This window comes from Aulonocara stuartgranti (assembly GCF_965226115.1).
Source record: "Aulonocara stuartgranti genome assembly, chromosome: 1".
Lineage (NCBI taxonomy): Eukaryota > Metazoa > Chordata > Actinopteri > Cichliformes > Cichlidae > Aulonocara > Aulonocara stuartgranti.
In genome coordinates this window covers 31108382-31131429 of record NC_138939.1, presented here as the reverse complement: position 1 = coordinate 31131429, position 23048 = coordinate 31108382, and the positions used below count along the sequence as shown (strand labels likewise).

The window sequence follows — 23048 nt, the reverse complement described above, 5'->3', positions numbered from 1 at the left end:
TAGTGCCTTGAAGATAGCTGTTCACACAGGCTCCCTATTGAGCTTTAAAGAAACGTCGCGTTTTGAACTGGTAAAAAGAAAAAAAAAACCAGATGTGACAAGTAAACAAGGGCATCAAAGAAGAGTTGATGCTATAATTTATAAACCACAATTTGTGTTAAATGTTTAAAAAAAAACTAGGGGAGGCACAAAATTAAAGCTGTGTTCAGTTTTTCATTATAACCTCCTCTGTGTCGACTGTCAACAACAAATTCCACTTTGTATTCAGTCTGGCGCGCTGCAGGATGTCATGGGGTCTGAAAACTTTCTGAAGGCATTTTACTTCTACTTTTAGAAGACAGATAATCTCTATTTTAAAGTCATGAAAATTGATTTTCACTCTGAAGCTATAGAATGATCCACGTCTGGGGAGCCAACTTCAACAAAGTTAGACTAAACGTATTAAGATCAGCAACCACGAGTGGCTGCCAGAAATTAATGTAAATGAGGGGCATGCTCTTACCGAGACCTTTGCTCAATTCATATTAGGAAACAGAGCTGGTGGAGAGAAAGCTTTGCGAGAATCTTTGAATAAGGACATGGGAGCATGAAGGATGTCTACATGTTGAAGAATTGAAAATTACACCCTATGTAAAGATTAGTCTACAGTTGCACCACCAAGAATGCTAAAAAGATTCAGCTATATACAGAGCGTAAATTCTTGCTGCTATTTTTATCCTGTAAAAGGAAAGGCAAGCCATTTAAACAGAAAAATAGAATGTATGGCTGGGCATGTCGGGGTAAATGGAGTAAATTACGGTGGACAGAGGGAGATGAAAGGTGTGCGGAAAGGAGATAACATCAAGAAAAGCAGCGTGGGGGAAAGAAAACAGCCTTGTATTTTTTCTGTGTTAAACTGGGCGTGAGACCGGGAGTTAGCAGCACTGAAAAAGTGAGTTATGGTTTGTGGTTTTCACTCAGCGCTAACATCTCAGTAGAGCTCTCAATAAGGAGGAACAGACAAAATAGACCCTTCAGAATGTAAGAGGCCATGCTGGTGCCTCACAGCCGGAGAGGACAGGCAGGGAAAAAATAAAACAACTACCAAGTGGGATGTCGAGTGTGAGCTGTTAACTGAAAATTATTGTCATTGGTGACAATGGCTGTCAAACACACTCTGCCTCAATTTCCTTTTCTTATTGTTGACAGCAAACTTAAACAAATTCAATCCATCCAGCAGCAGTCCCACCACTTGTAATACTTCTGTTGTTGTACAGATAATGTAAATGAAAGTGCTTAGGTATGCTGGTGGACATTGTTTCCTTTGGGAACTGCCTAAGTCTGCCGTATGTTCCCTGATTTCATGCTAATCTGACCTAAGAGCTGCTTACTAGTTTTTTAGTTATCATATAGATAACTTCTCTTGCAAAACGAGCTGCTGCTTTAAGAAAAGTTTATATACACTGTGTGATGTGGACCTTTTACACAATGCTCTTATATTTAACATTCAGTTAAAGTAAAAAAAATAACTAAATAAATAAGAGCCTACTGGTTTATTGATGACATCCATTTTTCACTTATAAATCCAGACTCATGGCCCAGTATCTATTACAGAGGAGATTTTCAATCATCTCTGAGACATACAGTCCTCCATCCAACAACTCCATATCACAACATCAATAACACAAAAAATGAAAGCACACAGGAAGGACAAAAGTAGCAGAAGTAGCTTCAAGCACTTTCAACACTTTGTTTACCTCTAGGCTTACTGCTGGTTTGTGTAGCTTTATTATGACTTTTGTCTTCTCCACAGAAAGTAACAAAGTTAAAGAACCAACAACACCACAAACATGAACAAGAGTGGCACATATTGGCTGCTGTTCGACACACTTTTAACAAATGACACAAGGAGTAATACCGATAGGTTACAAATTCAGCACCATGCCAGGACTGTAAGCATTACGTACAATAGGTGCTGTTTTTTTTATCTTGCAATAATATAAATGCAACATAAGTCAGAGCAAAGCCTGTGAGCTAAAGTGCTGCACATCACATGGCTCACTCGCCTCACATCATATAGGAAGGCACACCCTCCCCATTTCACAATCTGTTTAACCCTCTCAGGCTTAAATTAAACTTTTTGTTGCTAATGCACAACCAAGTCCTGCAGTGGTACTTCTGAGTAAAAAAAACTCATAAAATATCTATGTGGGACAATCAGGTTGTTAGTTTTTAACTGTTGCAAATTGGCAACGCCTGCCTTGAGAGGGTTAAACATTTTAAAACACACAGCTACAAAGTGCTTCAAAGTTTGGATAAAGCCACATTTTAAAGACGAGAAACACTCAGAGAGCGCAGCCCGCTGCCAGGGCAGCTCACTCTTTGGGACTTATTTACATTTAAGGTTTCATTACTGTATTTTCCATATATTTATTTTGGGGGTTTTTTTACTTTAAGAAGTTTGTGGTGCAGTAAAAGTTAACACATTTGGGTCAACTTCAAAGAAAGGCAGATGTGAAATGCAAACATGAGATCGGAGGTCAAATGCACTTTATGCCATACTTTTAATATGTTGAAAATAAACACCAGACTTGACACGAATCTACACCTCTACAGAGTTTTATCAAAATTCAATAAAAACCTTTAAAGCTATCGTGGTTACAGACAGATTGATTCTACCAAAAACCTCGTCTGCTTGGTTCCAACATACAGACACACAGTCAAGCACACGGCCTCACATTCATTCCTACATACTCACGTCAACACAGATTAGAAACCACTGATTCAGGCGTCCTGGAAGGCTGTTCGCAAGTTTAAAAGCTGCAACCTCGTGGCTTCCTCCGGATTTACAATAAAGAGCGTGGAACAGTTAAAAGACCCTGATCAGATGATCCGAGAGGCCAACTGCTGGTTTGAGGTCTCAGCATGTTGGCCTTTATATTTTATTAATAACACTTTAAAATAAATTCTGAATTTCACTGGAAACCAGTGAAGGTAACCAAGGTTTTGTCATAATGTTACTTTTAGGTTTAATATTTAAATGTGATGGTGCGATATGGCAGCCTCGCTTCTGTCAGTCTTCCCCAGGGCAGCTGTGGCTACAACTGTAGCTTGCCTCCACCAGTGTGTGAATGTGAGAGTGAATGAATAGTGGCATTGTAAAGCACTTTGGGTGCCTTGAAAAGCGCTATATAAATCCAATCCATTATTATTATTTCACTGAAATGCATTTTGAGTGGCCAGAATACATCATGGAAATATACATGGTTTATATACTTTTTAAAAAGGTAAAGAATTTGTGTATTTACCACAACCCAAAAGGTCAAATGTAAAAGTATTTTTAAATACCCTCTGCTGCCTTTACTTAGTTACACCCATCAGGGCCATTAAAGTTTAATGTCTCTGTATCTTATCTAGTAGTGTGCCTGTTTGGCCCGATAATGAGTTTATACTGGCTGTATCATAGCAATTTATAATTTGCTCTGATATAACTCAATAGTCTGCAGTGTTGCTTACTATTAGTGTTCATTATTCTGAATAATAACCTCCATCCATCCATTCGCTTCCGCTTATCCTTTTCAGGGTCGCGGGGGGCGCTGGAGCCTATCCCAGCTGTCATAGGGCGAGAGGCGGGGTACACCCTGGACAGGTCGCCAGTCTGTCGCAGGGCCAACACACAGGGACAGACAACCATTCACACTCACATTCACTCGCACATTCACACCTAGTGGTAATTTGGATTATCCAATTAACCTATCCCCACAAGTTGCATGTCTTTGGACGGTGGGAGGAAGCCGGAGTACCCGGAGGGAACCCACGCAAACACAGGGAGAACATGCAAACTCCACACAGAAAGATCCCGGCCTGATGGTGGAATTGAACTCAGGACCTTCTTGCTGTGCGGCAACAGTGCTAACCACCGTGCCACCGTGCTGCCACTGAATAATAACCTTTTCCCTTTATTTTTGAAACATAGTTTTGCTATCCTTCACCTTGATTTACCCAAGACGTCCCATTTTTTCTTCTGATATCAAGCAACATCTTGTTTCCTTGCAGGAGAAAGATTATAATCAGACACTCAAGAAACACCTTGCACGTTACCTGTATTCAGCATAATACTGAGTATTTAGTGCTTTGCTTCTTGGCTCTTTTTTCTTTTTGCGGGGCTGGAGAAAAGTGTGCTATAAGAACATAGAGCTGAAAACTGCAGGAATAAAATATACTAGGGGAACAAAGCTGCACCAGCTGAAATCTGGGAAAAAAGAAAAGAAAAGCTGTAGTGAAGGAACATAAAACTGAGGGAAAATTGGTAGAGTGAATTTAGAACAGAGCAGCGCATACAAGCACACACACACAGAGCTGCAGGCGGCAGTACAATGCAGCCTTGTTACATACACCTTCAGTACAGCCAGTGTTCAGGGCAATTATCCAGGGAGCAGCCACACCTAAGCCCACAAGTCGATCACAGAGCTAGAGTTGGGCAAACATCACCAACTGTGACTATTAAAGAAAGTGCTCAGCACCTCCTCTCCCAAACACATTTTCACAGCTCCAGTCGAAGCTAGGTCCCATGTGCGCCGTAAAGCAGTGAGGGAAATGCAGACAGCGAGAAATGTCAGATTGAAAATTCTAAATGGAGAGAGCAGCTTTGGTCTTGGACACTTTTTGCAGGCTAAACGTAAACAGTGGGGTGGCAGCTGCCAACTGTCCAGAGCCATCAGTTCATCAGTTTAGCCATGCTGGAGCTGATGGAATGTGTGAGGACACATTGGGGAAAGGAAGCTGCTTCCTTCGTTTAACCGTGTGCACATCCTGGAATATGTTATGGTAGTCTGACTGACTGTCACTGTGAGATGGGTAAAAGCAGGAGATTCCATGAGCAGCAGTCGGCTGCATAAAGAATGTAAGCATAACTTTTTTTTTTCCTTTTTTCTAAAAGGGAAAAAGTGCCCAAAACATGCCGATAGATTTACTGATTGCTCAGTGTAATTTACTGAGGTTCTGTTTAATATGTGTATGTTTGTTCTAAAGTTTGTCTTATCTCTTGTTTTTGTTACCACATTTACAAACTTGAATTATGCATTTTGGCAATCAGCCTGATGTGATTCATATTATACTCATCATTTTTCATTAACACTGAAAAAAAAACGCACCCTCACTGGCCACTTTGTTACGTACTCCAGTTCGACTGCTCATTGAAGCAAACACCTAATCAGCCAATCACATGGCAGCAACTCAGGCCTCGAGGGCCGGTGTCCTGCAGGTTTTAGATGTGTCCTTGATCCAACAGAGCTGATTTAAATGGCTAAATTACCTCCTCAACATGTCTTGAAGTTCTCCAGAGGCCTGGTAATGAACTAATCATTTGAATCAGGTGTGTTGACCCAGGGTGAGATCTAAAATCTGCAGGACACCGGCCCTCGAGGCCTGGAGTTCGAGACCCCTGGTCTAAATCAAGCGTCAGAATGAGGAAGAAAGGTGGTGAAAAGGTGGTACGATTGTTCATGCCAGGTGGGCTCATCTGATTGTTTCATAAACGACATACCTTCTTAGATTTTCTCACACAATCTCTGTAGAGTGAATGATTGGAAAAAGAGAAAATATCCAGTGAGCTGCGACAGAAGCTACAATTCAAACAAGCTCACAGAAGTTGCATCTCAACATCTACAGCATTCAGATGGTAGGGTCAGAATTTGGCATAAACCATGTAAGAGCATGGATCTATCCTGCTTTGTATCAACTGTTTAGGCTGGTGGTCGTGTAATGATGTGGGGAACAATGTATTGGCACACTTTAAGTCGTTTAGTACCAACTGAGCATCGTTTAAACGCCACAGCTTATCTAAGCACTATTGCTGACCATCTCCATCCCTTTATGACCACAGTGTACCATCATGGATAGCTGCTTCCAGCAGGATATGTCAAAGCTCAAATCATCTCAAACTGGTTTCATGAACATGAAAATGAATTCACTGTAGTCAAATGGCCTCCGCAGTCACCAGATTTCAGTCCAATAGACCTTTGAGATGTGTACAGGAGAGTGTCAACCTGGTACTGGAAACAAGTATCTAATTAAGTGGGTAGTGAGTGCAGTGTTTGCATTTTGGATTTAAGTTAGGTGCTGGAATGATTATCAGAAGAGGACAGGACAAAAGCATCACATTAGGTTCTTCACAATATTGTCAGGGACGGCTATGTGGCAGCAGAGTAGGACCAAAATGCAGGACTCGAAAATGAAGCTGTTGAACAAGGCTTCGTGTGATCTGTGTTTTGGCGAAGGAATTGGCTGGAAAGATTCAGCACATTCACGGGGCTTCATCACACCGTCACTAGTGCTAAACTTACATTAACAAAACACAACATACGAAAATAACTCAGGTGAGGAAAAACCAGGAACTAGACTATAAGAAGGAAACTGAACACAACAAAGAACAGAGGGAGACTCAGACAATATGACACACCAAGTAATTAAGGGGGTGGGAAACACCAGGGAGCACAGCTGAACAGAATCTGACTGACGAAACAAGAAGAAGCCAAACAGAACATAGAAGATACTATTGAGACAGAGGTAGTACAAAAAATGAAAACTAAATATCACATACCCTAATGTTTCCACAGACTGGAAAAAAAGGGAAACTCAGTCATGAGGAAATAATATTCTACTGAAAGGATGAGATATAGAGCTAGAACATAAATCATATCTCTAAACCCAAAGGAAAAAAATCGTGAGCTCACAGAAAGCTTGACCATGGCAGATACAGCCATGCTTTAGGTCAGCTTGTGCTGCTTTTGAATAGCATTATGCTGCATTTTGTGTTTCTAATATTCCATCCTTGACATTTATATCAGTTGTCAGTTATATCAGGAGAAATAACTGAAAAGCCAGTCAATGTCAACAAACTGCAGCCTCCGAGCATGCGCACAGTATGCATGAACACTTTGGTCAATTCATTTTGAATATGATAGCCTTCGTAAAGGTAACATTGCTGTTTACAGAGGTGCACCTACTGGAATAACTGGCAGCTGCATGGGTGCATATTACAGTGTTTAATCTGTTTTGTTTTTTTTTTAAAGATGTGGGCAGTAGTTTAAAGGTCTGCGTAACACTAACTAGCAACTCCAAAAGGAAGAAAATGACCTTCAGATCCCTGTTTGTTTAGCACAGCAGCTCTATAAAGAGTGGGAGTTTTTTCTAGCACAGATTTTTCCTATTTAAAAGTCCTATAGCTGCATTGGATTGTGGTCACAACAACAGTGTGGCATCTGTTTGTGCGCATACAACTGGTTTTCTCACTCTATAATAATGTTTATTTACATGTGTGACTTTTTGGCACACATGTAAATATGGTAAATATGTTTTTTTTCCAACAGTAAGAATAACACAAGATGGGCCCAGAGGTAAAAGATTATCTCCTGTTTTAGACCAGATTTCCAGAAGCAATTTAACTCAATCTCAGTTGAGATTAATGTTTAATGTGCCACATGAATACTGGGGCAGCTTCATATGGGAGGATTTAAGACCTCTGCTAACCTAACATAAGGGTTGTATTGTATGGCAGAGAATTCCTCTGCACTTTGCCAGACCAGCCACAACTTTGAGAAGTTAGCGAGGCCTTAAGTTCCTCTAACCCCACATGGAGAAAAAAAGGAAAACTAATGGGAGGGGATAGCTTCAGGAATGGTTGGTATTTCGAAATGTTGTTCTTCTCCACAAGTTTATTTTTGTCTCTTTCATCGAGACCCAGGAAACCCTTTCTCTGCCAATCAGAGAGCTCCATCCCCAAACATCCCCAGATATCCACAGTCACAACATACAGGACAGCTAGTATGGACAGTGGCTCACAAGTATTAAAAACAGACAGGCCAGTGTTAGAAAGAGTTTTTTTTTTCCCTTATTGGTGATGAGTGAGCTCAAGTATGATTAATCTAATCCCACCTTTAAGTAAACGGAGTGCAACGTTCATTAAACAATTCGCACAAGATAAACGGCACCAGGATACGGTTATCACCTCTAAGTAGACAACCTCAGCCCATGAAAGCTTTATATTTATCAACGTTAAATCTCTGTAACAAGGTCACTGACATCTCTGTTGGAGCTAGAAAATCGACGGAACATAGAAAGTAGCAGAGAAGAGGAGAAGTTAGAAGTAAGAGCCTAATAGTTATGACAAGAAAAGTGACTTACCGCTCACTTCTCTCACGGCTGTCTCTCTTCTTTACTCAGTCTATGACAAAACTTCTCAAATCGGTCCCTTAACCGCACTCGGTCTCGCCCTCTCTCCCTCTCCCTCTTTACATGGACGCACATGTGACAGCCGCCGAGCAGCGAAATGGCGACATCTAGTGTTCACTAGCGCTACAGCACTGAAAATCAATAATCATCTTTTGTGGAGCGGAGCGCCCCCTGACAATTTCCACAGGTTATTTATGGGCTAATTTAGTCTGACACAGTGGGTGATTTCAAAGAAGCATCCGATGAATACAAATAACTACATAAAGTAAAGACATTTTTTTGTCCACGCACAAACATATTGATGGTTTCCAAGCTAATACTTGATTTAAAAAAAAACAACAACTAACACTGATATTTCCATCACATACCTGCAAAACACTGATTTTCAGAGCTCACAGTGTTTTGATAAATATATATTTGTCCAGCAAATCAAAAGAAATGTAAAGAGTCTGTGCCTTGCAATACATTTTCAGCATAACTATGTCTGCTAACTATTTAACCGTTTCTCAAGCTTGGCAGTAATTTCCCATTAAAATTCATCCATACTTAAATAAAAATGTCAGATGTCACATTTCAAAATATCTAGCAATTATGCTGACATTTCACTAGTGACGACAGTAATAAGGACACAGAAGGGAGGTTTTTGGCTCAACATCACTGACTTCCAAGGTGTAGAAGAGCTGGGGTGTAAAGAGGCCGAAGCTCTGGTAAAATAAAGAACAGTAATTAATGAAGCTGTTTTTACACTACCAGTGTCCCTGATGCTAGAAGAGAGGTCATAAGGACACATCACCAGGAAACCTTGAATAAATTTTGCTCTATTCCCATGTGAACTTTGACCTCCTGGTGGCAAAAGTCAGAAGATCTCCAACATCAGTAGGAGTCAACCTGTACAGACCATCTGCACCACAGGCTCCAAGTGCTCAGCACTATCAGCAGACCGAAGGCTACTCCACCTGTGGGGTTCAAATATTTGATGTACTTTTTCTTTTCTAAAGTGCTGACAAATTGAATGATGGCAGCACAAGCTGAATGACATGGTTGAGAGATTGTGATTAAGTGTGCTGAAAGCTTAAAAATGCTCAAACAAAACTAGAAAACATGCTGTCTGCTCTTGTGGAAAAAGTGTTGTATATTTCAAAGTCAAGTATGTAAGATGCCCTCAAATACTGATGGGATCCATTTTTGATGAGTACGACGAGTAGATTTTGCTACACTTTAAGAAATTGGACACGTGTTCTCAGTAGATCTCACACACAGTGTAGATGAAAAATTTGCATGCAAGCTCTATAAAGATTGATCCTTTATTCCTTCAGCCCTGCAGTCATTGGAAAAAGAAAGCTTTCACAGAACTCTATGCAGCCTTATGAAACTAAGTACACACCATGATTCAGTAGCTTGCAAAACCACCTTTAGTGGCAATAGCTTGAAGTAACCATTTTTTCTATGACTTCATCAGTCTCTCTCATTGCTGTGGAGAAAATTTGGCCCAGTCTTCTTTGCAGTGTAGGGAGTTCTAGACTTTGACTGGGCCATTGCAAAATGTTTCTTTTTTAGACATTCTGCTATACTTTGGTATACAGATAAATTCAGGGTTGACTCAATAATTGCAAAGTGTTCATATCCTCTAAGAAGCCCAAACCATCACCCCTCCACCGTTGTGGTATTTTGTGTTTTTGCCTACATGCTGTGTTTGTTTTGCGTCAGATGTGCCACTGTGCATTATGGCCAAACATCTCCACTTTCATCTCGTCTGTCCAAAGCACATTTTTCCAGAAGAGTTGGGGTTTGGCTCAGATGCATCTTTGCAAACAGAAGGTGTGCTGCCATGTTCTTCTTAGAGAGAATAAGCTTTTTCCTGGTAGCCTTTCCAAACAAACCATACATGTTTGGCTTTCCTCCAATCATATTGTCATGAAAGTTAATGTTTAACATGCTAACTGAGGCCTTTAAAAGTCTATATAAAGTCCAGTGAATACATTTTTTCTTTTCAACATGAATGTATGTCCAGCAAGGACTTTACCGGAGGTAAAACACAAAAGTTACATCCTAAATGAAAAAATGTAAACTTTATTTGCCCTTGGGGTAGCCATTGTTCAATAAATATGCTCAATGTATTTTATTTGTGGTTTGTGGTTTGATATCACATGTCAACTGTGAGGTACCCCAGAATATAAATCTTCCAGTCAAGCAGCCCTACAGGCTATTAAATATAAGCGACAATATTATTGCTCTGCTAGAACCTGGGGATTGACGTGCTACTTTTGAATACAGACAGATTTGCTGAAAGGCAGGAAGGGTAATCACACCAAATGTAATGGTTTCTAAAATGAAATTGTTCCCATATTACTGCAAATCAGACTGAGATACAGGTGGCTGTTACTGGAGGGCTCAAAGATTTGTCAGCAACAGGTGGCCCAGCGGAGTTACAGAAGTAATCAAGCAATCAAAATCACATAAGGCCATGGCATATTGTTAAAGTGCAGAGCAGACTCTCTTGCCATAGTGTAATTAAATATTCAGAAGGTTAGACTTTTCATCTAATATTCCATAATTCACACAGTAGTTTAAATGTTACTGCACAGTGGGTAAAAAGTTCAAGTCTGTAAGTGAATTTTTTCAATACGCTTTATTGCACCAAAGTACTATAAAGTCGCAAATAAATGAATAACGATTTAGAATATGGGAACCCGTAGAAACGGTTATGCTAGCTATTTATAAGTCCCCCATAACTGTGCATCATCTTATATGCTCCTTATAATGCAAAATAGAGAGGATTAATATGTGTTGTCCTAAAGAAACTCTCTGGATGTACAGATGCATCCAGATACAAAGTGAATAGCAAGTCTCAACAATACTTCCACCAGTCATTTGACCGGTATGAATCTGTAGACATACCTATGTGGAATGAAACTTAAAGCGACCGTTTTTATTGCTGGGAAGATTTTTTATAAGAAACAAAGTTGATAAAAAAAACAAAAAACAAAACAAAACCAAAACCTCAAAAATGAAAACTAGAAGCTAACAACTAAGAAACACAAGGAAAACAAACCAGAACAAGAACTTTGAACTAGAATTAAGCCAGGACCACGAAGGGTGAAAACACAGCACGGAGAGAAACAACTACAACTAACAGAGAGAAACACAGTGTTTAAATACACAAGCAGGACAACAAGAGGATGGGGAACAGGCGGTAACACAGCTGGGACAAATCAGACCTAAAGAGACAAGGGGAAGCACAACCAGACACACTGCATACAGGACAGGGCCTATCAAAATAAAACAGGAAACACACGACAGGCGCTGACGAGACACTGAACAGAGGGAACACGGAGCACAGGGACAGGAGTAACAAATTACGACATGAGACACGACTGACTGGTGCAGCAAGAAAATAAACATAAAGACAGAACTAAACCTATACTAACTAAACCTACATGAGGGGCAAAGGAACAAAACCCAAGAACTATAAATCACAAAGCAAAGAAGAATTAGAGAAATACAGAACTATAAGCCAAAAGACTAGTAATGATAAACCATGATGAACTCAAATATTAATAATAACACAGAACACAATACAGTGGGTCACCGACCCAGGACTGTGACAATATTCTTTTAATCATTGGTATGGGAGCAAAAACACCAAAAAGAAATACAACACAAGGTATAGAATTTCTTCAACAATGGTGGAGGTAGTCATAGATTTTAAATAAACAAAAGTACTAATATTGCTACACAAAAATACAACATCACAAGATGATGTTGTGCATTAAAGTGTAATTAAGTAAGTTTATGGAGATTAAATAAATAGCTATCAAAAGTACACACTGGTCTGAAAACAGGCTCCTATATTTGGGAGGTTGTTTTTTTTTTAACTTTACCACAGGTCGAGCCAGTGCAACAGATTGCGAAAGATATAAGAAGTATCTGAGCTCTCCACCACTGAATGAGAAGTATTTTTTTATATTTGGTGTTGTTGTTCAGCACTTTGGTCAGCCTTGTTGTTTTTAAAAGTACTTTATAAATAAAGCACTGGTATAGTATAGTAAGTAAGGAATAATATAATGAATTGCCCGACTGGTTTCCATTTTTAAAATAAACTGTAGACAGACGTTATAAGTGAACTTTTTTTCTGCGCACTTCCTCTAACAGGTCTCTGCGCGCCCCGGATGACGCCTTCCTCTTTTACGCCGCGCGCTCCCGTCCTCTTACGCTGGGCGCTGTGACATTCCTCCCGGTCTCACGTGTTTTGTGTGTATAAAAGGGTCCCAGTCTCGCCTCATTATGTCTAGCGGGTCACCAGACAAACGGCGAAAGATGGAGTCGGCGCTGAACCAGCTGAAGAAGCACACTGTGGTGGTGGCAGACACGGGAGACTTCAACGGTAAAACCCGTTTTATCCCATGCTAACGTTAGCTGGTTAGCATGCTAACTAAGTGACAAGGAAGGATCCAGCGTTGAAGTGAATGACCGCGGCGGTGTCGATGTCATGAAGTGGGTGTGAGCATCGAAGTGACTGTGTTTAGTTAGCCAGCTAACGTTAGCTATATAACTGTTTCATGTCAGTTGGAAATTAGTTTTCCGGTTAACTACTGAAGTAGATGATCCTATTACTGGTTATTAACGTTACTTAACATTATCTACGTACTATTAGCTGCACTAGCAAACAATGCAAACTGAATAATAGCACACCTCTCTTTTAGTCTAATAAAAATGTTGTTATCTTTATATAATAGAGTATGTGTGCGGTGTGAGCGCAAAATTGATTAGGCAAACCAAAGTTGCAGACTACTGTGTGCACACTGCCTGTGTAAGTGGTTGTAAAATCAGACTATCCTTCCTCGTTTGTCCAGTTCTTGTAACAGAGGTAAAGCTCATGTTTCTCAATAGGTCAGAATGAGGAACAGGGCTGGAAAAATATTAGATTTACACTGTGATGCAAAACCAGATGGTTCGTCGTGCACCGCCTGCGCAGTCAGGATGACACGACAGAACTGGACTCATGTTGCCAGGCATGACTCTGGAAAGCTGATACTCCCAGATCCGTATACTTTTTATTTCTTTAGCCTTTTGCTGAACTATAAACTTAGTTTATTGCCTGTAATTTAAACAAATATGTTTGTGAATGCCTCCATAATAAGAATGGGCATAACAAAAATGCTGTGCAATACAGTCCAGTCCATTTATGTTAAAATTAGAGTTTTACCAAAAATTGGTCTGTGGTGAGAACATTAAGAAGGCTTTGGCTTTAAGTATATATTAATCTGATTATCACCAGTTATTCATAGTTGTCTGTACTTTTAGATTTAATTGTACTTGGTGAAGTATGTTTTTTTCCTAGTACAGTTTGCAGATGCTTTACAGCAGGAGTGTCACGTTTCACTGGTCTGTTGAGGCGACAGTTGTGATTTGATGCTATTTAAGTGAAATTGAATCGAAATGGTCTGACCCACTTTAAGATCAAAGTAGGCTGTATGTGGCCCATGCTATGAAATGGGTTTGACATCCCTGCTTTACAGGAAGAATAATGTAACCCAGCAGTTTGTACTAGCAGGAGTAAAAAAGTTGAAGAGCAAGAATTTTCCAGAAAGAAGCAGATACTTTTTGTGATCAGCTGTCTCTGTCACTCAATGCTGATATACACATGTTAATCTTAACTGCTTTGAATACCTCTGTCACTACCACCATCAATAAAAAAAACAAAGATGTTTTGCAGAGGGTTGCGATAAGAGAAGTGGTCAGTCGAGATTTGCCCAACAGCTCATCTGTCTTTTATGAAATGCATTTCTCGTCTTTCACCTGTTGCAAGTTTAGACATGCGTGTTGCAAGACCAGGTCAAGCAGAAACATGTTTGCTTTCACATGAAGACATGGTGAAACACAGTTAACCAACACAGTTTTGCTTAATTTAATGAAGTGAGGGGATAAAAAGTTCTCAGCAGTGGACTAAAAGTTAGTGGAGGTTGCTCTTATGAAATTTGGCTACTTAACTAATTAGCCGGCTTGAATATTGACGTTTTAAAGGAAAACGTGCATTTTGTTAGGGTTTCTTATTGAACAAAGACTCAAAAGTTTACATAAGAAATATGTGATTTGTCTACCAGGATCAATACAGACTTTGAGTTGACATTGAGATCAAGGCAGTAATGTTTATGTATTTGCAGGTAGGTTATGGATATATGTTTAGTATACAAACGTGTCTTTATGCACACAACGTTTTAACTGACCAGTCAAATTAAACTCATTCACTGATTTAAAACAATGTTTTTATTTTCTTATGCTGTGGGTAATTAGATGTGATCTCCTGTGCTTTTAAATGTCCCTCACCTACCAAGTCATGCAAGTGCCATCATCAGTTTATTTGTAGGAACTCTGAAGTATAGTGTGTGTAAATGTAATTACACTGGCACATATACACAGTCTTGTTTATGATCAAATTTATGTCGAAACTTCACTGTATTTTACCTGCTTAAACACCTTTGGCAGTGGAAGTTTTTTGGATTCCTTTTTTTTTTTTTTTTTTTTTTTTTATGTCAAACCTTAAGTATTGGGTATGTTGTCATAATCAGCAGTACTTGAGCAGTTGATGACGAGTGTCCAGTTCAGACCTGCTGACCTGTAGAAGGAGGGGGTTGAGAGATAACGTGCAACAGGACAGACACAGCCTTTGTTCTGTGGATGAAGAGTTGGCAGCTCTGACTGAACCATGCTGCTACTATTCAGTGCTGACATAAAACCCCTGTGGTGTGTGAAAAGGCCCCACCACTCATGCATTTCAAATAAAATTTCTGTCCTGTGAACTGCAACAGGTTGTTTTCTTTAAGGCCTGTAGACTGGGGCATACATTTATTATATACCTTGTGAGTTAATGTTTTGCATCAAAGACATTAGGTTCTTTTAATTTAACTTTTTTGGAATTGTAGTAAGTTGATGTTGAATATTAATTATTAGATTAGGTTTGCACAACAGCCCTGCAGTATATTGGTAACCTGTCCAGGGTGTACTCTGCTTGGCCTGGTACAATTTAATAAAGTCTTATTCAATGTAGAATATAAAAATAACAAAAATCAGTTTTCTCTTTTTTTTTCTTTTTGGAGACTGTACATGTTTGCACAGTAGATGGCACCATCTTCTACCTGCAGGTAGCAGTATGTTGATTCAGCATGAGTGAGTTATTTTCTTGTTCTGTCAGTTCTTTTAGTCCTCTTTAACACTGATATGAATTTTAGTTGAAAATAAGGAAGATCTAAACTAGTTGTTTAGTGGGATAACCAGTCTTAACTGTGCTATTGACACACGAATACACGTGTCCTTGTTGCAATACACTGTGTCTTTGTTGGCAGGTCCTAGCTGTTACTCCTGATGGCCTAGCTTGGAAGTTAAAATGTAAATTTGTATGGCAGGTTTGGGTATTTTTAATGTAGATCTGATGTGTGGAAAGGCTGGTGTTTATATAAGGTAATACATTTATTATTAAGCACAGCAGCCAAGAGTTTATTGTCCTTCTGTTTTGCCCCATATGATCCTGAGAACATTTCCAGGTAAAATGTTTCCATAGGCCTTTAGTTTTAATTATACGTTGTAAGCTAAGGTGGTGGAATATTTAAAATTATGTTTTTTGCTTCATGTAGTATTTAGCAAACTTTATTACCATTAGATATGTATTGGCCATCAGTGGTACAGTTTGCAGGTAAGTTGGTGGATACTTTCAGTTGCATCATTATTTCCCCAGGGGTCGCCACAGTAGATGGATCCACATGTTGATTTCGAACAGATTTAAAAAACAAACAAACAAACACAAAATGAAAACACCACATGCTCTTCCTGACACAACTTTGATTTATCGAGGTTTGGGACCAACACCAGTACAGTAGGTTGTGCTCTCCATCCTCAGGCTATATTTTTGGGTCACCTTCTGACCTCAAACCAGGGCTCTTTCATGTGTTAGATGAATGTGTTAACCACTGTACCACAAAGGCATTGCTTTTAGTCACTCAGCAGCAGTCTTTAAAGGGCTACCAATTAGCATAGCATTATTTCAGAAGGGGCTGCGTCTGAAACACCATCCCCCCCTGTGGTCAATGCTGTGTTTGTTTTGTTATGTTTCATCTGTAATTTATTATTGCAGATTAAACATATTTAAACACATGGTTGGTACTTCTCTGTACTCCTGCTTTAATCTAGCCTGGCTAACGGGGTGTTTATGTGACTGAACTGTTTTGATCTGTGTTCCAATACGGCAGCCATTGATGAATACAAGCCTCAAGATGCAACCACCAACCCATCTCTTATCCTGGCTGCTGCTAAGATGCCAGCCTACCAGCAGCTAGTGGATCAGGCCATCAAGTATGGCATGGCCAAGGGCGGGTAAGTACAGTGCACAAATGGGTCAAACACACTGTGGCTAAACTGTCCTTTAGTTAAATAGATGTTGGACTACACTGGGGGATATTTTGTGCCTCTTAGATGTCTGCACATTACACAGCTCGTCTGTGGAAGCTCTCAGGACATTCCTTAATTTACAGCAGTGAATCCAATAAAATGTGCATCTTTTCTGCTTAAACCTGATATCTGATGGATTTTTTTTTCTTTAATATGTTGTCGATTCATGTGGCATGGAGTTTAATTAGACATTACACACCTTAGTATTTAAAAACACCTTTCGTGCCTCTTGGAAAATATGATGGGTGATAGGAAGCGCGTTTGTCTTGTTTTCCCAAAGCTACATGGTAAACTGAAACACTGTGTGAACAGAACATGTTAAAGACATAGTAAACACCTAGACCAGTAGTCTATGATTTTACTAATGTGGACTTCTCAGCCATTGTGTAATGTGTTCTAAAATTAAACAATTTGAAGAAATGTTGATTGGTTTTCTGACTTGTCATTGTAACTGAAACGTGGAGATGGTCAGCCTTTTTGTCTCTGTCTCCATTAAGATCCGAAGAGGAGCAGGTAGCAAACACCATGGACAAGCTGTTTGTGAGTTTTGGGCTTGAGATCCTCAAGAAGGTCCCAGGCAGAGTCTCAACTGAAGTGGATGCCAGGTACATGCAAACCTATAACAAAGTGCTATTAATGACACAAGATGTGAAATGTTTACTGGCTTGAGCTTTTCAAATCTACACAGTAGACAAAGAGAAACTTTAAGCAATGAGGCAAATTTCAGAGGAGTTTCAGATAAGATGCCATTCTTGCACAAAAAACCTTTTATTAGAGGGCAGCACATAAGTGTTTCCTAATATATTAGTGTCATTCAGAGCATTAGGGAACATTTAAGAGCCTGAAATTTGAGATTTTTAACCACTTGTTTTTTTTTTTAACCAGCAGCTAAGTTGTGTTATTGATAATAAACAACTGGTAGAAGCTAATTAACTTTCTCTGAGAAATACAAATTGATTTAGCAAACTCTTATCATTTATGTGTTCTCTGTAAAACCAATGGGGGGGAAAAGTACCTGAATGATTGAGCTACAGAATATGGCATTTATAGCAATCTCTTAAAAGCTGTTTAGCATTTAACTTGTTGTCACAGGAAACACAGTCGCAAAACAAATAAAGCAAAGAATACGTGCTCTTAGATTTTAAAATGCCAAACAGCTGTGTTGGTTCTCATTTATGTCACAGGCTGTCTTTTGACAAAGATGAAATGGTTGCAAAAGCCCTGAAGCTCATTGCGCTTTATGAAGAGGCAGGCATTAGCAAGGAACGCGTACTCATCAAGCTGTCATCAACATGGGAAGGAATCCAAGCTGGGAAGTGAGTATGAAGTGTGCTATACTCTCGGATGCTGCACTTGCGTATGTGTGAGTGAGTGTATTTCATTTTGAAAGCATAAAGTCTTCTAGAGAAGGAGCAGCTTTTTTTTTTTTTTTGCTTTTTTTCAGTCCTATTACTGATAAAGAGACCCCAACATATATGAGCCCTTTAACTGACCTCAGATTAAGCACTGCTTTCCAATATTTGTTAAATGAATTATAGCAAACATGTAATGGAACATCAAAACACGTTCGCATAAAATCACAGCCGGTGTATTTCACTGGTTAGTCACGTCTGTGTTTACTTCTCCCCACAAACAGGGGCACATGCAGCATGAGTGCAATAACAGCTACTCAAGTGTGAAACCCAGCAAACAAACCACTATTTGCTGTTAAATCATCACATTTTGTTGTAAACCAGTGTAAAAAAGAACATGATGTAGCTTTTTACCCTGACAACATGGCTGCTCATATCTGGTGCGACAGTACCCACAGGCTAGAAAACAAAGTGAAAGAAAGAAACCCCTCAGAAGTCAGTGGGCTAAAGAACAACATGTTAGTGTTTTCATGATGAGCTTGAGCTTGGCCCTTTGAGATGATGTTTGAAACGGGAGCTGGTATAACATTGTGTGTAACTTATTTCTGTTATTAATGTGTTCTAAATAAATGTTTTTGTTTGTTTTGCTTGTTTGTTCAGGGAGCTTGAGGAGAAGCATGGTGTTCACTGCAACATGACGCTGCTGTTCTCTTTCGCTCAAGCCGTAGCCTGTGCCGAAGCAAAGGTAACACTTATATCGCCCTTCGTTGGACGCATCCTTGACTGGTATAAGGAGAATACAGATCGCAAAAGCTACGAGCCACATGAAGATCCAGGTAAAAACACTGCAGTTATCAGACGATATTGTCAATCACCAGTTTATTTGATACACATGGCTAAAACGGACTTGCAGTAAATCTTGTGTTTTACTTTATCCATTGACTGTATCATTCTGTGGTTGCTTGTGTTAGAAACGCAACAGCATCACAAAGCTATTCAGTGAAAAGAAATGTTTAATCACAACTCTGCTCGTCAGATGAGAACGGTTTGATTTGTGGATGGGTGTGCATCATATCCCTTTTTTCTGCATTATTGTATTCTCACAGTTTAAAAACAGAGCTAATAGAGATAATTTGTTTAAAAAGAGGTGTAATTAAAATAAATGAAACTTCATCGAAGCTTCTGCAAGTGGATTACAAATTACTGAAGAAAATGGTCAGAGACACAGCAGCGCACTTATAATGCATGTGTTCAGTGTTGCTTTAGCTTTGTGGCAGTGCCAGATGATATGCAGTTAGGGAAAAGCATTTATACAGGCTTTAGTAAGTTGATGAGACATCGATTAAATTATAACTTCTACAGTGACACTGTGTGACAGCTTACCTGTCTGAGGTAAAGAATGTGATTTGATGTTTGGATCGATCACCTCTGGATAATTAATTAATGTAATTACAGTTTCTGATGTTGCAGGTGTATTGCGTGGCAGTATTGTGTAATATAATAATGAGTCAGCCATGTAGCTGAAAATTGGATTGATTGACACCATTACCTTAAAAATCAAACTGCTACAACAGTTGTATCTTGATCAATTGGTGACCTCTTCTTCTTTGGTTGTGTATTTCTTCTTCTCAGGTGTGGTGAGTGTGACCAAGATTTACAACTACTACAAGAAGTTTGGCTATAGCACTGTTGTGATGGGGGCCTCCTTTAGAAACACAGGGGAAGTGAAAGCCCTCGCAGGCTGTGACCTGCTCACAATCTCCCCCGGTCTGCTGGCAGAGCTCAGCCAGGATCACAGTGCTGTCACGGAGATGCTCAGTGTGGAGAAAGGTAGTGCTCTCTGACTTTAAAAAGATGCAGAATATTGCTCTCTGAAGTATTTTTGCCAGTTTTGTGTTAATTATGTTAGGGTGGATTAAAAAATGAGAACTTGGTCTACCCTAGATTATTGTGGTTTGAAGCTTTTAACTGGATTTTACCAAAAACATATTTTCATTTGGTTTTAAAATCATTTCTGGCTAGAGTACATTCTGTGCTACTGATGAGAACAATGTGGTTCTCACACCTGTTTAATTTACATGTAACAACAAAAACGTGTGTGCAAGACATTTCCTTGTCAACAGAAAGGGCGTTTGCTCTAAACTCTAGTACCACAGTCACCTTATCTAAAAACTAAACAGACCTAAAAATGCACTTTGGGTTTTTTTGGACCAGTCACAAGTCTGCCACACATCCCATCTTTTCTGGAGAGTTTCACCTAACCATTTAAAACAGATTAAAAGATCAGAAGCACAAGCACAAGCTTTCTATTGCTCTGTACAAGTAGGACTTGTTTAATTATCTTCTGGTTTATGTTTCCCCAAAACCTAGGGACACTTTCCCTAATGCAGAGAAGAGTATTCTAGATGCAGGGCTTGCAAAATCACTAGCCCGAGGTCCCGGGGCTAGCGATTTTTCCAGTCGGGCTACCAAAATCTATCTCTGCCCTGCCCGTCGGGCTATTGTAGGAAGGAAAAATATATGTCAATGCTTTTGCATTCTTTCGGAAATGTAGCTGGGTAATTATGTCATTGGCATCGGTGAGCCACTGTCAATATGTGACATATTGAAATCGCGTTTGAATTTGCGCTTGTTTTTTTGCTTTCACTTTGCAATCGCGCGAACTGTGTATAGAGAGCGACAGCACTGATCTGTGAGTGATGATAATTTGTGCACCAATTCCTCTGACATCGTCTTATTAATCGTTAGCTTACTATGCAAACATGACAAGTGAAATCTCCCGCAGCAAGCTTAAACATGTGAGAGGTTGATCACGCAGAGAATTGCTGACCGTTATGTGTGTAAAAGCAGCAGGATATATATTTTAGTTCTGCTGAGCCAAATAAGAGAGGTCAGGGTGAAGAAGTGACAGCCAAAGAAAAGCTTACCACAAAACGGAAAAGTTATGACAAATCAGACTATAAGGCAAAAAGAAAGTGCAGCTTTATGGTTTCATGGACAAAAGAATTTCTGTGGCTGCAATATGACGAGCTATATAACCGGGGCTGCACATAAGTGGTCCGCAGGTGCGCATTCGCTGTCAAAAAAACAAAAAAAACAACAAAAAAAAAAAACGCGCACAAGATATGAAGTTGCAACTCGTGCTTGCATACATAAGATTTTCTGGAGGAGGACAGACATTTGTTTAAAACTCTTAAAGATGTCGAAGAAGCTCCTTTAAGCAATTTCTTTGGTGTTCCTCTACCTCCAAAGAAATGTCAGAAGGAGTCCGAACCACAAAAGAAGCGCGTATTCTCGGAAAAGTGGTTGCAGGAGGTGAGCTGGTTTCAAACAAATGATGAACGCACAGAGATGTGGTGCGGAATGTGCCGTGAAAATCCCACTCTAGCGGACAAAAACAGTGCTTTTTATATGGACGCAAACGCGCGTTGCAACTTCTTATCTGGTGCGCGTCTTTTATTTTGACAGCGAATGCGCACATGCGGACCACTTATGTGCACCCGTGTAAATAACATAATGTTCTGCCGGGTGTGTTGTTGGTTTTCTCTCGATTTCTGAGTCGACAAGCGCCTTTGTTACTGGGACCAGTCATTTTAAGAAAGGCCCCCATTAGAAATGCAAGAAATGCATTATTGCTCAGTCTGCAATATCTTTCCCAGAACAAACACCAATTGCAAATAACATACTAAAAATAAACCTGAAAAATCTGTTTAGAACAGCGTACTATGTTGCAAAGAGTGAACTACCACTGGCAAAATTTAGCAGTCTTTGCAAACTTCAAAAAGCAAATGGCCTAGATCTTGGTTCCACATGCCTCTTACCCGTGACTTCAGTGGAAATTTCAAATTCAGGATCTGACACAGACTGATTCATGTCCTACACAGTTCTTACAAGTTCATAGAAATTTCTGTTCAATTAGAACCAAGTATTTGAGTTGATGATTGTAATTTTTATACAATGTTGTAATTTGTTTTTCAACAATTTTTTGATTAATGTTTTGTTTCCTTTACAATATTATACTTTAATGTATAATATTGTAAAGGAAACAAAACATCAATCAAAAAATTGCTCTCTTTTTTATTCGGGCCACTTACATTTATTTTGGGCTACCAAAAACTGAAGAGTCCCTGCCCGAAGGGCTACCAGGGATTTTGAAATTTTGAGAGCCCTGAGATGCATCAGGACAGCTTTTGATTGAAATCTGTAAGCAGCCTTTCTCTGCTGCCACATTGAACCTGATGTTTTTGATTTTTGCAGCCAAGGGCTGTGATCTGGAGAAGGTCCACCTGGATGAGAAGACTTTCCGCTGGGAGCACAACGAGGACCGCATGGGTGTGGAGAAACTGTCTGACGGCATCCGCAAGTTTGCTGCTGACGCCGTGAAGCTGGAGACCATGATCAAAGTAAGATTGTTTGATTAAACAAATAAATATTACACATTCATTATGCTGTCTGCCTAAGCTATCTCCAAGTTATCCTTTTTCTTGATTTTATTTATTTATTTTTCCTCTCTGAAGGAGAAAATTCTGAGTGTGAAGAACGGGCAGTAATTGAAACACATGTGGTGTGTCATGCCCTGTGACAAGAGGTATGAGGAATTGGGGACCAAGGCAGTTAAGAAGGTTAACTCCTTCTTAAAAGATCCAAAGCAACGGTGGGCCTTCCCCTCCTCATCTGATCAAACTCCAGAGATCCTTCTCCCAAATGAAAACCTTTCCTCTCGTGGGCTGGTACTGACCAACAAGCTTGTTTATAAAATTGTCTGATTATTAACAGAAATTTTTACCTGAAAGGAAAAATAAACAGCTTCATTGAAAAGATGTTATGAGGCTTAACCAAGTCTCTGTGAATGATGTCATGTGACTACTAGAAGGGAACATGGATGCTTTTTTTTTTTTGTTGTTGTTTTTTGGCAAGACAGGACCATAGTTTTGGCACTAACTTTATTTTTTATTTTTTTGCCCTTGACCATGTAACAATTACATTTCTACCAATCATTCCTCCTAATGTTTGATCTTTCAATAAAAAAAGCATCTCAGTCTT

The 23048-nt window shown here is 39.5% G+C and overlaps 2 protein-coding genes across 2 annotated transcripts in view; one reads left to right on the top strand and one right to left on the bottom strand.

The window, feature by feature from the left end:
- The window catches only part of tspan4a (tetraspanin 4a), a 172598-nt gene extending 164311 nt beyond the window's left edge, over nucleotides 1-8287 (bottom strand). Inside the window, exon 1 of the mRNA XM_082535689.1 lies at nucleotides 8164-8287. The gene's annotated coding sequence lies outside the window, so the exon portion shown is untranslated. The remainder of the gene's footprint in view (nucleotides 1-8163) is intronic.
- Nucleotides 8288-12384: 4097 nt separating this feature from the next.
- Nucleotides 12385-23048, top strand: taldo1 (transaldolase 1). The gene is made up of 8 exons (XM_082542533.1): nucleotides 12385-12595; nucleotides 16455-16578; nucleotides 17151-17258; nucleotides 17838-17969; nucleotides 18666-18841; nucleotides 19638-19835; nucleotides 22263-22408; nucleotides 22523-23048. The coding sequence occupies exons 1-8, from the start codon at nucleotides 12496-12498 to the stop codon at nucleotides 22553-22555; spliced, it is 1017 nt and encodes a 338-aa protein (XP_082398659.1). The 5' UTR covers nucleotides 12385-12495; the 3' UTR covers nucleotides 22556-23048.